This window comes from Typopeltis vanoorti, chromosome 17, assembly GCF_054136105.1.
Source record: "Typopeltis vanoorti isolate ZY-2024b chromosome 17, IOZ_Tvanoo_1.0, whole genome shotgun sequence".
Lineage (NCBI taxonomy): Eukaryota > Metazoa > Arthropoda > Arachnida > Uropygi > Thelyphonidae > Typopeltis > Typopeltis vanoorti.
In genome coordinates, this window is record NC_143565.1 from 46757108 (window position 1) to 46773140 (window position 16033).

At 34.8% G+C, this 16033-nt stretch overlaps 1 protein-coding gene across 1 annotated transcript in view; it reads left to right on the forward strand.

The window, feature by feature from the left end:
- Positions 1-409: 409 nt before the first annotated feature.
- Positions 410-16033, forward strand: part of LOC150097365 (mitochondrial basic amino acids transporter-like) — a 55673-nt gene continuing 40049 nt past the window's right edge. The window contains exons 1-2 of the mRNA XM_090406889.1: positions 410-740; positions 11934-11977. Coding sequence (XP_090263015.1) covers positions 707-740; positions 11934-11977 — 78 coding nt within the window. The 5' untranslated portion in view covers positions 410-706. The remainder of the gene's footprint in view (positions 741-11933; positions 11978-16033) is intronic.

Sequence of the window (16033 nt, forward strand, 5' to 3'; positions counted from 1 at the left end):
TTTATTTGCATAGTTATAGAGTTCAAACATTCCACCTTAAATTGCAATAAACTTATATTTATAAACTTAAACATTTTTAATTTTTAAATTACGTTTAGATGATTAAAAACTGCTTGTCAAATGAAAACGAAATGAAATACCTGAGTAAAATAAACAGCTTCTTAAATATACATTTAAATAGTTTTTTATTTATTAGGGAGTAATTCTTTAATGACGTATAATAAAACAATATACAACGTTTAACTACACTCTGAACGAAGCAATTTAATTGCCATACAGAACACGTGCGCCTTGTTTCTGTTACTTGCTTCATCCTGATGCTCCGCTTTATCCGTGAACTGATCTGTGATGACGTCACTCTTTATATGAGTCCTATGGTATATACAGCAGATTGCGGCAACATCACTTTCAGTGCGCTTGCCCACGGTAAAGCCAAAGTTTTATATACGGGGAGTGGAGAGTGCTTGCAGGAAGTGGGCTGTAGTATGTCCTAAAGCACGGAAGCAGAAGACGTTGTTGCATTAAGAAGGATCGGTGCGCGCAGCTCGAATGTCTCCGTGTAGTTTCTCCGTATTTCAGAGGTTAACCCAACAGAGTCAATCGGGATTTTTTAGTAGTAGCCATAGGTAACTAGAGCTATACTCGGACTACGTCCGATTGTTCATTTTTTCCTGTTCTTCCCCCTCAACACTGCACCACCGCTATCATGGCCCTGGACTTTGTCGCCGGCTGTCTCGGAGGTAAGTATCATGTCTTACTGTAAATCGATTATATTGTTACCGTAAGGGAGAGGAGGATAGAGAATATAGCATGTTTGTTTTGTGTTTCATTGACAATAGGCTGATACTTCCGGAGAAAACAAAGTAAAAAAATAAAATGTCAAATATATATATATACATAAGGGTACGATATGGCTTGCTAATATCAACTATTTGACTTGTTCTTTCATTCTTTGATAACTCGTGATAATTTAAATAATTAAAAAAAAAGAGAGTAAATTCCTTACCTTTCTTGATTCATATCTAATAAACAATACTATGAATTTCATTCTGCAAAACGGTCCCCCACCTCCCCTTTCTTATCTACAGTTATTCGCGTTTCATGACTTGACAGCCTTCTGGATCTCAATTTCCTGATCCCCCAAAATAGAAAACAAGTGAATTGAAATTAATTCAGTTACAAAAGATTATTAAAATGATTAGTTAATGACTACATACGTTATTTTTGAGGTTATTAATACCCTTCATGTAGTCATTAAGTAATCGTTTTTATATGTATTTTACATGTGATATCATTGCAAATTAATGAATTATAAACTTATTTCAAAAATATAAAGAGAGAGAAAGAGTATTAATTATCAAAAACTGGTAAATGTTGCCTAATTAAATGTATATGTACCATATCCATAACATGTACACACTTCATATAGGATTTGGATAGAACATCTGATGTTGTTAAAGTAATGTAGCATACGGTATAAATAACAAATATATTAGAACTGGGTGTTAGGTGGTAGATGACTTTCATGTCTGATGTGAGGCTGGCCACTATAATGCTTATGGAAGTGTCTAAAAAGTACCATGTTTTATTATTATTATTATTATTATTATTATATGGGTATTTCCATGGAGTCCAAAAATTCATCGCATGAGATCAATATTAACATTGATATATTCAGTACCTATCATACCTCTCCTTAAACTCATTCACTGTCAGGGCACTCTCAACTAATTCAGGCAATCCATTCCACTCACTTGCCACTCTCCATACAAAAAATCTAGTCCACACATCCTTACTAAGCACACTCTTACGCAGCTTCCATGGGCGACCCCGAGTTCTCTAATTTGTATCTCTAATTTCACTGTATTGAAAAATTTCCTTTGTTCCATTCTTATAGAACTCCTTTAATAAAGTATAGGTTTGCTTCCATGGGTGACCTCCTAGTTCTCTTCGTCACTGTATTGAAAAATTTCCTTTGTTCCATTCTTATAGAACCCATTTAATAACGTATATGTTTGCTTTCATGGGTGACCCCCTAGTTCTCTTTGTCACTGTATTGAAAAATTTCCTTTGTTCCATTCTTATAGAACCCCTTTAATAATATATATGTTTGCTTCCATGGGTGACTCCTATTTCTCTATTTGTCACTGTATTGAAAAATTTCATTTGTGCCCTTTAATAATTTATATGCTTCTATCATGTCCCCCCCCCCCCACATCAGCTAAACTTTGCAATCCACACACCTTCAACCTATCCTCACATGGAGCATTCCACTGACCTGTCACCAGCATTGCCACTCATCTCTGAATCCTCTCCACCATTTCTTGATCTCAAAAAAAAAAAAAAAAACCAGGTGACCAATTGCACAGTAGTCAAGTTGCTGCTGAATCATAGCCTTATAAAGAGGGATAATAATCTGTATCCTTATTTATTAGCATGTTTTTCAACATCCAATAATAGTTTGAGTTATTTTACCAACTTTTGCAATATGCCCTCAAAACTTCAACTACCTGTCTACCATTATCCCAAAGGTCAGCCTGGTTGATTGAGTGGTTAGTGTATCTGCTCTCCAACCAACAGGTTGCAAGTTCGAATCCTGCCATGGGCATGGCTGTTTGTTTCTAGGCGGGAGATGAATTTCATCATCAAACGTTAGACCCTCCTAGTGGCGTAGCTATGCGGATGGGGCAGTCCGCCCCGGGCGGCTCTTTTCATGTGAGATACAATTTTATTTTTTGACGATTCTTCTATTTATGTGAACTTAGTAATTTTATTACTTAATAATTAGTTTTTAACAACTAAAATAAACATAGTGTTTTAATTTCTTTACCTACGTCGTTTTGACTTTTTGTAATATTTTTGGTATGTATTGAGAGGGGCGGCAAACTCGGCTGCCCCGGGCGACAAAAGCTCTAGCTACACCACTGCACCCTCCTACTTCTTGGAGGCCTTAAGTGATTTGGAGAGTTCGATGTTTGGTCACCAGGGTTTTTGGACTATGTTTAAAAAAAAAAAAATAAATAAATATATATATATATATATATATATATATATATATATATATATATATATATATATATATATATATAGGAAAAAAAAATCCTTAGCTCACTCACAGTACTAATGTACCATAGATAGGTTTACAACCTTTTGTGAGTGGGAATCACGTTAAATAAAAAGTCCCTAGCCTCATCAGCTTTGATTAAAGTCATCCTTTAATAGTCATTTTTCCTCTCACTTGCTACATGATGAAAAATTTTTGGATTAACTTTGGTTTGCTTAGCTAATTGTTCTTTCATAATCTGATATTTGTCCTTTCTTACCATATTAGTCATCCTTCTTGCTTACTTTATACAGCTCATGAGTATGCTGGTCACCTTTTTTATATTCCCTCCACAATTTTAAAAAAAATTTTTTTTTTAAGCTCTTGCTTGATATCATTACTCATCTACTTAACCTACTTGGTTTATCCTCCTGACCATGGATATGCAGTTTGATACTGCTTCTCTCAATTACAGATAATCAATGAATATCACAGATAATCACCATCTCTTAGCACACAAGGAATATGTAGATACTTTTATTTTTTAATATAATAACATATATTTTTTACTCCACTTGGTGTACTGTTGCTTTGAAGTCACTCTTTCTGTTCATTTGTTTTCTTTGAAGTACAACTTTCTTCAGCAAGTGGTCTTTAGAAGTCTGGTCTATGAATCCTCTGCAGAACCCACTTATTTGTCTGCCTTTCAGTGTATGAGGCTTGAAGTCTCCTAACATCTCAAAGGAAGCTATCCTTTTCTCATCAGATTTAAATTCCAAGTTTTTGTATCCATATACTTTATATTCATACAGAAAAAAGAAAACAGTTGTATCTAGAATACTCAACTTTATTGCTGAAGTTGGAGTCTCTAACTATTCCTTATCGTCTGAAGTTTCCTAAATCACAATTCTTTATGTTGATGAATCCTAAATACTCTTTTTGTTGATCTCAGTTATTTTCCTATTTTGAAGGAGAGAAGGTAGTTCATTGGAATTGTCTCCTTTCCTTCAAAAACAGTCTTGCTTTGTCCTTTGCTCTCTCTCTCTGTCTTAATCATTTCAATGAGTCTCTATCTCTTCCCTGTTATTAGAGAAGGCATACTGTATCAGCAACCCAAGATATGCTGATTCATCTGCCATCTTTCCTAATTCCTGTTTTCAACCAATCCAGTAGTATTATATACATGAAGTCCTTAGTGTAGATGCTGAATAATGAGGGTGGGGGAAAGCACCATTGTCTGTCTGAATTCAATCAGGTAATCTCACACCTGTTCTTTCAGTGGCCTTTTGTTACTCAGTTTTGATAATGTTTGATAGAGGAAAGCCCATTTCTTTTATGTGCTGGATACATTTAACCCTTGGAATAGTCTATTTCTAAAAGTACCCATCTCTCAGGCCATCTTTGACCTTGGTCTTAATCTTGTTTAGAATAATCTTTAGTAGAATCAATCTTACTTGCACAAGAGATTAAACTAATACAGTTGACCCTTGTTTAACATCACTCGCTCCTTCTGGGAAAAGTGGCATTAAACGAATTACATGTTCAATAGGATTTTAGATAATCCATTTCAGAGACTCAGAAGTAAAAAATTTATTGCCCCCAAAGCTATTAATTTAAGGCTTTAAGGAATGTTATGAAGATCAGTGTGTTTAAGTTAAGCACTGTTTATAGATCATAAGCGTGATGTGTTTGCACTGCAAAGTTTGTCAAAAGACTAAAGGGAATGGAGTGCACCATCATTCAACATTATGAATAGAATTATTAGTCAATTAATGAAGGTCATATGTGTATGTAATGGAAGAAAGAAGAGAGCAAAGGAACTGGGGTATATATGAGAGAGAAAGAGAACTGGTTAAGAAAAGTTTGAGTTTTCAGAGAGTGGAGAGGATTATTTGATTTTGATTTGCATTAGATTATTGCTTACAAAAATTCTTCCTCACATTATTATTATTATTATTATTATTCAGGTCTCCATGGAGTCAAAAGACTCGTCGTGGGAGGTCCTTCCTAAGAACATAGTCTGTCAAGACTCATCGAGGGGAGGTCCTCCCCCCAAGAAACAGTCTATCATACCACTCCTTAAACTCATTGACCGTTCTCACTCACGCCACTCCATCAGGCAATGCATTCCACGGTTCAACCACCCTCCACACAAAGAAACCACTCCTCACCCTCTTGCTCACAGTTTCCTTTCGTAACTTCCAGGGATGGCCTCTTGTCATCACTCCTTCCTGCTGTTCAACCAAGCGAAAGAACTCCCCAGTGTCAACCCTGTAACCACCTCTCAACAGTTTAAAAGTCTCATCTCTTAGCTTAGCTTGGCTTGTCGAAATTGAAAAGAAAGTCAGATGAAGTTGGTTGTCAGCATTAAAGTCACCTTGGAAGATGACTAACTTGGTTGTTTAATGAAATTCTCGCAGCTAGTCAGATCCCTACAGTGAAAGATATTGTCAGCACATAGAGGCAATGTCAAAATAAAAGTATCAAATCATTCACCAGCTTGCTGTGATTAGTTCAATGGATACGAGCCTCCATATGTCTGTGTCTTTACAAAGTCCTTTCACTGGAAAGCAGTGCTGCACTCAGGATTTAATCTTGGGGGGGGGGGGGGGGGGTTGAGTAGACAATTTGAGAATACACGATATGCGTTGCATCATATGCAACCTGTGACTGAGCATCTGCAATAATCGCCAATACGTGATACTGTGATCTCCTCTGGCCCGGCTCGGGCAAACGAAGTAGTGTTCGGTCTGCCCAAGCACTACTTCGTTCACCTTGTGTTCACAGCGGTCATGATTCCCAAGAGCTATAGGGTATTCCCACCTTATGTGACCGCTAATTCATAAGTAGTATAGAAATAGAAAACGCGACACAACATAAATAAAAAAATGAATTTTAATTAGGAAATGATTTATGAAAAATTTTCTAGTGTTTTTTTTTTCCTTTTTCTTTGGGTGTGCCACTATTGGAAAGACCTGAGCTTGAATTTTGTCTAGGATGTGAGAACCTTTTATTGGGTCATTTCAGTTGAAGGTGAGTTAGCCAGTCTCATAGGGAGGTGGCAAGGTTTTTCCTAATAGAATCACAGGATTTTTTATTTTATTTTATTTTTATTTATTTTTTTTTTGTATTTAACAGACCATGCTTGGTCACTATGTACAGAATCAAATGGGTAGGATGCCATGCTTTATTGTAACAAGTTCAAATGTAAGAGGCATTTTTTATTATCTGCAACTGTGTTAAAAACCAACTTAAATAAATATGGAAATGTTTAACCCAAAAATATGGAACATAGTCCTCTAAGTTCCACTTTACTTTGTGTTGCTTGTGTTTGCTACAATTTATATTTAATTTCCTATAGATGTCTGTGATTGAGATAAAATATTGGAAGCATTAAACTGTTTTAATTTGTGTCTTGCACTGTTTTCATGCCACATGACAGACTGCTATTGAAATTGAATAGGATGGAGAGGAATAATGTTAGGTAGCCTGATTACAGGGAAGGTTGTTGATAGGATCCAAGTTGTGTATGAGCAGTAAAAATGCCTTGAAGATGACAAGTAATACAGGGTGGGACTGCTGTTGTTTAATCTATGTATATAAATGGACCAACGTTTGAGAGGAAATATTCATTTGTTTGGTGACCAGAAAGAGCAATTTCAAGAAGCTCTGGTGTTTTTGAGAAGATTTAAATAGATTAGTGTTTTGGATAGATGAATGGGGAAGGTTCAGCATTCATGAGTGTAAAGTCATGCAATTTAACCAGAGAAGATGACAAACAAGATGTATTGTTTTGAAGAAACTTTCTTCAAGAGATGAAGTGTTAGCAGATAGGAAACTGAAGTTCATGTGACACATAAAATTGGCAAGGTTACTGGGAAAATTCTCACCATAATGAGAAGGACAAGTAAGATTAAAGAAGTAAGTTTTACTGTATAAGGCATTGATTGTCCAGATATGTGCCCATATGTGCATGGCTCTAGTGAACTGGATATTTGTAATAAGGAAATGTTAGTCGGAGTCACTTGCCACTTAATCTCTATCAAGATTCTGTAAGTTTTGCAGAGAGGAGGAGCTCCTCTCACAAACTTTTATGTCTTAGTGATATTAGATATAGGGAAGAGATTGCATATGATAATAGGTGGTGGGAGAGTCAGAAATAATCCTGGGAACTGTATGACGAGAGTCCCATGAGTAAGTATGGAAATGAAAGCCTGGTAAATGAGTCGTGACAGTTTGGGTGGGAGGGTGAATATCTCAGTTCTGAACATTTTCAAGACAAGGTATGATGTATCGTGGTCTGAGAATTTGGTCTCCTGCAGTGAGTCTACCAACTCCATGGATTCCTAGCAATAATACTAATACTACTATCTAACATCACTTTACTCTTGCCAACTTCTTAGACTACTAATCTCTTTCATTTGCAACGTTTGTTATTTATTTTTTTCATACAACAATTAGAATTAGGGCCAGAATGATAGTTGAGGCCACTATTGCATGGTATTATTTTTGAAATGTTTCACTATTCATAATGACTCGAACCTTTTTGTTGATTTTGTCTTAATTTGCTTCAGACAGTAAAATTATTATTATTCAGGCCTCCATGGAGTCAAGAGACTCATTGTGGGAGGTCCTTCCTAGGAAACATACAGTCTATCAAACCACTCATTGACCGCTCTTGCTTTCGCCACTCTATCAGGTAATGCATTACACGGTTCAACCACCCTCCATGCAAAGAAATCACCCTCTTGCTCACAGCTTCCTTTCGTAACTTCCAGGGATGACCCTTTTGCATCGCTCCTTCTCCACCAAGTGAAAGAACTTCATAATGTCAACCCTGCCAAACCTCTCAACAGTTTAAAAGTCTTAATCATATCACCTCTCCTTCTAGCTACCAAACTCGGCAGTCCACATTCTCTCAGCTGATCCTCATAACTAACATTGTACAGTCCTGAAACCATCTTTGTTATCTGCTCTGTACCCTTTCCACAGTTAATTTATTCCCTTCAAATCCTGGGGACCAAATTTGAGAACAATAGTCTAGTTCTTGCCTGTTATTGTGACATGCATCATTTAACTCATCATTAAGACTTACACAAGAAATGTTTTAATAATTTATGTATCTGAAAATACTATTTTCTGAACATCATAAATACATTGATCTTATGTTGCATGGTATTAAATAATACTAAAAAAAAAAAAAAAAAACTGCTGCCCTACTTGTCTAAGTGGATAGCGTACCAACTCTCCTAACAGATTAGTTTAAATCTTGCTGTGGGCATAGATATTTTGTGAATGTCTTTAAGTCGTAGATGAATTTCATCACCCAGTGTGAAGCTTCCATCCCACTTATTGGAGGAAATGGTTTGAAAAAAAAGTTCCAGCATTTCAAAATTATGTGATCTCTAGCTCATCCACAGTACTAATGCAGTGTACTATAGTTTTACAGCCTTTTGTGGGTGGGAGTCGCATAAAAAAATCAGTTCATATTTTGTTATATTTTGACCCAGCATTTTCAGAGCACAAATAGCTTATCAAATACACAGACAGTAAGAATTAAAGTTGGAAATTATTCAATTTTTGCATAATTTAAGACTAGTTCTTTTGTTGCTGATAACTCGAGTTTTAACTTGATCACTGCTTTCTAATATTGGATCAAATTTTTTTATGATTGGGTTGGAGTTGATTTTAAAAGTGATTGCTTCAAATTAACACAAAAAAATACATTTGATACCATCATTATGACAAGTGAGGACTAGCCAACCATTTTTTGGGCACCCCCTTCTCCTTCAACAAGTATGGTATGGCTGTATTAATTTACTTAAAATTTGGAAGATAGCCATTTTAAGACTGATTTGAGTCCAATTTCTTTTTATCCAAGATTAGAGGGCAGCTAGTTGGGATTTCAGTTATGTCCAGTGCTTTTTTTCTGGTGGTACGCAGTACTGGCACTCTTTTTCTTAAGTTTTTAAAAATTTGCGAATGGTAAAATCAGTCATTTTGGAGAATCTTGCAAACAACAGTTAATGTCATTAAGAAAAAATATTTACGATCATAAGGAGAGTGCAGCGCACAAAGTGTACCAAAAAATAAAATCTAAAGCAAAAAACGAAACATTAGAGAAAGTTTTCTTAAATACTTTGTCTCATAATAAAGATGTAACAGGAAAAGTGTTTCAAACTGCTTACAAAGTTGCAAGGAGAAATCAATCATTTAACAACTTTGAAGATGAAATAAATTTACAGGAACTTAATGGTCTAGACATGGAATATATTCTTCATTCTGCAAATGCTTGCATTAACATTGTGAGCCATATCGCAAAGAAAAACATTAATAGACAATATAGTGAGCTCCAAGAACAAAATATCATTACTTGTTGATGAATCAACAACTGTGAGTAACACAACAACATTGATTGTTATTGTGAGTATTTTTCCTAGATTTGATCGAATTATCAGATGTAACTGCTAGAGGAATTCTAAACTCTTTAATTAGTCATCTTGAGTGTTTAGGATTATCTGAAGATTACTTAAGAGTATTTATTGTCTGTAACTTGTGATGGTGCAGACGTGTTGTTTGGTATGCATAATGGTGTAAGTAGGCTAATGCAAGAGACGTTTCCTAGTGTTATTTTCTGGCATTGTGCTAGCCATCAATTTGAATTGTCTGTTAGTGACATAGTGAACAATGTGGCAGGAGTGAATCGCTTTAAGAGTTTTGTGGACAAACTTTATGTGACTTATTATGCTTCACCTAAGAATGCTAGGGAACTACAGGAATGTGCAGTGACTCTAGAACTTCAACTTCTTAAAATTGGCAGAATTTTAGCACTCGCTGGGTTGCATCTAGCTTCCACTGTTTCTGCAGTGTGGCAAGACATTGAAGCCCTCATCCATCACTTTCTGAAGGCAAAAGAAGACAGCAGAAGAAGCAAAACAGATTGCTTTCTTTATGAGGGCCTTTTAAGAAAAATAATGTCATGTGAGTTTGTTCTTGATTTGGGCCTTATGTGTGATGCTCTCCAAGAACTTAGTGAACTAAGTCTAGATTTACAAGAGAGAAATATTGACTTGTACAAAGCAGACAGGAAGATAAAGAATACAGTTAACATTTTTGAAGAAAGAATAATTGAAAATCCTGGTCCGTACTATGGTATTTCTCTTCAAAGTCTGAAGTGCATGAAATTCAAAGGGATTGAGTTCCACAAAAAATGAAACACACAGTTCTGCAATAAGCTTTCTATAAAAGTCTGAAAGAAGCTGTTGGAAAGCATCTGCTTGAAGGAGATGATGCTGATTTGCCTGAATGTGCTAAGATTTTAGATTCCAAGTATTGGCCAGAAAATCCAGAAGCATCTGACATTTGGTTAAGCTGAAATTAAAAAGTTAGCACACAAATTTCGCTTAAATGAAAGAGAAGCAGTTCGTGGTTTCTGTGAATATCTTCAAGAAAATAAAGTCACAGACATACTACTTCCTCTAAAGCACACTTTGGGCACAAATGCAATATCTTCTTCCAGTGAATGTGAAAGGGGTTTTTCTCAGATGAATCTTATAGTAACTTCATCTAGGCCATTTCTGCTTGTATGGACAACTTCTGCACTGATGTTCATCAGAATAGTAGGACCTCTTCTCACTCACTTCAACCTTAGTAAATATGTGGACTCATGACTGCCCCAAGGTCGTCATTCTGCAGTTGATACCAAAAGCAAGAAGCAATCTAGAGACGATGAGGGTATATCGGAGGATATGTTAAAAGTGTGGAAGTTGCTGTAATATCTTCATAGTGAGTACTGGCACCTTTTTTTCCAGAAAAAAAGCACTGGTTATGTCTATTACAGTTGGAAACACTAAGTAAATTAAAGTTGAATATTAATAAATTTAGTAACTAGGTTTATATTTTTATAATGGCATCAACATAGTATGTGCTTACTTGTTCTTGTCTTTGTCATAGCTGAGTTAACAGGAGAATATACTGTTAGAATTCAGAGGGAAACAGTGGTTAGCTTTTGTAATTCAAATAAGGGTATATATATATATATATATATATATATATATATATTTTTTTTTTTTTTTTTTTTTTTTTTTTCATTATTAGAAAAAAAAAAAAAAAAAAAGAACAGTTAATTGCAGTTACTTCCCAGAAGTTTGAGACTGGCATGTGATCAAAGCAGTTAAGATTCAGATGACATCATGAAGTTTTGAAAGCTTTGAGAAACAGACAGTCAAATTTAAATCTACTGGGGTGAAGAATCTTGGTTTGATTCCAAAGAATTTTGTCACTGGCATGGTAAGCAAAGCCAGATTAGCTGTTCTGCTGAGATTAGAATGAATGTCAGAATTTATAATCTTATATTTGTATTACAAAAGCTACCCTTTGTTTCTCTTTTGAACTCTGTATTCTCCTGTTAGCTCACCTGTGACGAAGACATAAGCACATGTTACATATCTTGTGATTCATGTTTTGGATGTTAACTGATTTTCTCTTCTTGTCTAGATGTAACATAGGAGGCAATATATTGGAATGAAATAAATTTAGTTTTTCTGTACACATGTCAGCTGTTTCTTCCCACTTAGTTTTATTCACTTCCTTCCATGGTGCTATAAGTCCAACACACTTTCTGTTGTTTGTAATTGTGTTAATGGCAACTTAAGTGCATTTTTACACAAAATGCAAGCTTAGTTGTTACACAAATATTTCTCAGATCATGACGTAGGAGTGCATAAAATTTTTCAACATTCTCAATTACAACATTAATAATTTTAAATGTATATAATTTTCCTCCTACTGTTATGCATTATGTTACTGTTTATGTCAGTTTTATAAAACTGATGTGAATGAAATCAAAATGAAACTTATGTCATCGCCTTTTTTGTTTTGTTTTTGTTAGGATGTGCAGGAGTTCTAGTTGGTCATCCCTTTGATACAGTTAAGGTAAGTCTTCTTTTTAATAAAAATTTTGCTTATAACTAAAAGCTTGTTTTTGTCATTCTGTTGTATTTTTTTTTTAATTGAACGTTTGAGTATGCTCGAACATCTTATAAAAAATCTTTCATATGATTAAGAGCCAGTATATTTAAAAATTTAAGACAATCTTTTTCTCTTTCATGTTAGGCTTGATGGCTTGTCATGGCCATGTGATATAGCTTCTTAGAAACCTGATACTGCTTATGATAGAGTGGCTAATGGCTGTAAATCATCCTGGCCAGTTTTTGTGAAATGAAAAACCAAACTTTCTGGAAGGAAAAATCTTACCACCTCTGTATGAGATCAGCTAACTCATTTTCTGTTGAAAAGTCCTCATAAAGGTTCTTTGTGTTCTGGATGAGATTTGAATCAATCTTTCCAACCAAGGGTGTTGTCTGTGTTGATTGAGCTAAAGAGGCTCCAAAATATTTTTCATGAATTTTTATTACATATATTTTTATCAGCTAACTCCTAGAAAATTTGGGTTTTTTATGTCATAAACAAGAAAATTGACCGAACTCCTCACTATTTCAGACAGTAGCATATAGGATTAGAGTTCACAAGATGGTGGTAGTTGTCTGCAGTACTCTTCCTCTGATGTTAATTAGAATTCTTGATATATTTTTGGACCTGCTATCTCTGATTGGAAATTGGCTGCCTCCCATTTACCAAAAAGTTAGGATCAAAAGGCCTTTCCTACTCCTTTTTTGGAGACTAAAAGATGTTAATTGATTTATTTTATATGTTTATCAATCTGAATTTGTCTGTCATTGAAAGTTTTTCATATTAGGATGTAGGTAATTTTCATGCCTAGCATAACTTGGGTATAATATAGCCTCACAGAGAAGAAAAATTATTTTTATAACTGAGTGATGTACATGATGACAACAACAACAAACAAAAAACTTTCTTTCTGTACATCTTGTTTTTGGTTTAATTTAAAATGCAAAAGAAATATGAAAATAAGATCTCTTTAATTATTAAGCTAGTAATATTTTGCTGGTTTTGTACCTAGCATCTTTAGAGCTGGGTATGAAACAACTTGTACAAATAATTTATACAAACAGTAACAATTAGTTAATAGTGGAAATAGTTTAAAATTGTAATAGACAATACAAAATACTAAAAGTTCTAATTTAGCACCATTTACCATTGGATAAAGATAAGTTCTACAAGTGTTGAACCTTTAATGATTATTTCCTGGATTTTTATCAAATTGACAGCTATATGTTGAGGAATGTTTCATAGCTGCTTTTGCTCACTCCAAAATTTCAATAAGCTGAATTTGGGCATGGGGAAAATGGATGCCAATAAATATAAAGTCATGCACTTTGGCATGATTAGATATTCAATGTCATATTGTATTGGTTGGATTATACTAGAAGAAATTGATCAGGTTAGGGATCTTGGAGTGTTAGGAAGTTGAAGGGCTGTAGAGCAAAGATTACAAATACGACTCAGCATTTAATTGCAATGCTGAAACAAACTTTGACATGTAAAGATAGTCATTTTGTCTCTTCAAAAGGCTTTGATAAGACCTCACTTGGACTGTTGTGCGCAGGTTTGGTCTCCAGGTTTCCATGGTGGTTCTGATGCAGTGGGAAGACTGTTAAACACGATATCAGGATTGCGGAATAGAAGACATATTGAGAATTCGTAGACTGCAGGCACTAGCAATTAGAAGGAAGAGGGGTTGATATGATTGAGACTTACAAACTCCTGAAAGGATCATATAAGATTTCATTTTATGGAGAATGGGGAAAGGATGAGAGGACATCCTTGGAAGATGAGAATGAATGCAGCCAAGAAGGGAGTGAGATCCAGATTTTTTTCTCTCGTAGAGTAGTATGTATGATTGGAATGGAGTGCCATTGGATGTTGTGTTTGTGTGTGCAAGCAGTGTGAATGAATTCAAGAACAAGCATGACAGTTGATGTGTGTAGTATGTGGCTTTTTGACTCCCTGGAGGTCTCTCTTAATAAAAATGCTTTCCTACTTGTAATGATTTATATGTAGCATTTTGCTATTTTTTCATCTAATGTTATGGAATGGGTGCTCGGAACATGGTCTTCTAGAACTGACATGCTATGTCAGATAAACAGTTACAGGATGGAGTTTTGTTCTTAGATGATGGATATTAGTTTGTATAGTTCGAAAGTGATGTGGAGCTTATTTATTATGCACTCTGGTTGTCTTTTCAGATGTTGTCTGCATATATTGGATAGTAGCAATTTGCTGTGGTCTTGTATAATTTTGGTTTGATTATAACACCTACTCTGCATCTGCAGATTAATTTTGAAATGAATAGTCAAGTATTCTCACATCTCACATTTTATTTTGCATAACTTGCAATCATCACCATTCTTATAAACATCAGATATACCATAAAAAAAAAAAATCAATTTAACGACTAATTTTCATTTATTTTGCTGGCACCTGCAATTCTCCTGATACCCTCTTTAACCCTTAAGTAGGTATACAGTTGTAATGAAGTATTGATATAAGTTTATTTTCACAATTCACAACATAAATTAGCTTAGTGTAATTATATACTTGAACATACATTATGAAAAGGCTTTTTAATAGGGTTGCTTAAAAAACAATCATCTTGCAAAGAGACCAGTTGGAGACTGGATCACGTTATCGACAATACATTGTGAAAAGTTAGTTGCTACCATCAAAGTGTTGAGCATTTTCTGTTGTTTTCATAAACTTATTTTTCCTATTGCATTATTTTATGGATAATTTATATAAATTCACCCTTTGTTATGGACAATAAATGAAAGGAAATTATGTAAACTACTTAGTTTGTGTGAAGGTGAGAGATTAGAAAATATTAAAAAAAAAAAAAAACGCTGGAGAAAGAGTTCTATTGTGTTATCAACTAAAAACAATAAAGATGTCCTTCCAAGACAAATAGCTCGAGTCATTTCAAGTCATCAAGTCAAGTAGTTATACTATACAAACGAAGTTGCATTCTGTAATGTATAAAAATATCCTGGACCTGCTGACAGGAACACTACAAGCTTTTAGAGGTTTTTTTAAAGTGAAGATATTTAGATTTCATGTGGGACTGGATGGTATTTCACCACATGTTTTAAGAGAATGTGCTAAAGAACTGACAGCTCCGTTGACCTTGCTTTTCAATGAAAGTCTGGCTATGGGTAAGGTTCCCAAGGAAGGCAAGATAGTGCCATTGCATAAGGGCAGTAACAAAGGCTTGGCAAGAAGTTTGCTCAGGAGGAGGAAAAAAAAACACACTTCCAACTGCTTTCCAAACAAAGATTTATTCTAAAATGTTTGAACACCTGGAGTTCCTTTTTGATGCACCCAATTATAAAGCTAAATTCAAAAAATCCTTTACTGTTTTCAGAAACTTATAGGCCCAGTAGTAGAACAATATCTAATTACATGTATTGATGCCGTTAAACAAAAAATTTGCTAAGGAAATCGAAGCTTCCAGTAGCGAATCTTCTTCTACATGCTGCTTCAGATATTTCAAATGCGGAGAAACTCATCCATTATATGAGATGCATAGATAAAAATCAGAACCAGCATTTGTTTACATAATTCCTTTCCAAAATTCAGCCACAGTGTACTTTTACAGATGAGATGGGGGAAATGAACTAGTAATTGATTAGCAGGCTGTTGAACTGAAGTAACATGCTGAAAGAAAAAAAATGAACTAGTGGCCAAAATTAAAGAGATGTGCCAGGTCTTACAAATTATTGCACATAATTTAAATTTAGCTGTTTTAAATTATATTACAGATCTTTGCTAAAATTGAAATGGTGGAAATGTTGACTTTTTCTAAATAGAAAAAGATAATGAACTATTTGAAAGCCATGTGGCTAGGATGGGTAGGGTAGACAGTTATTTTATTCTTCTATTGTGGCGTGGATTTTTGGAGTTTGACTGTTTAAGTGCACTAAAAATGCCTTGCCATGTGGCAAATAGCAAATACTGCATATCACAAACCACTGATTTGAGTAAAAATTGGCAAGTTCCATTGCACTTCCATCC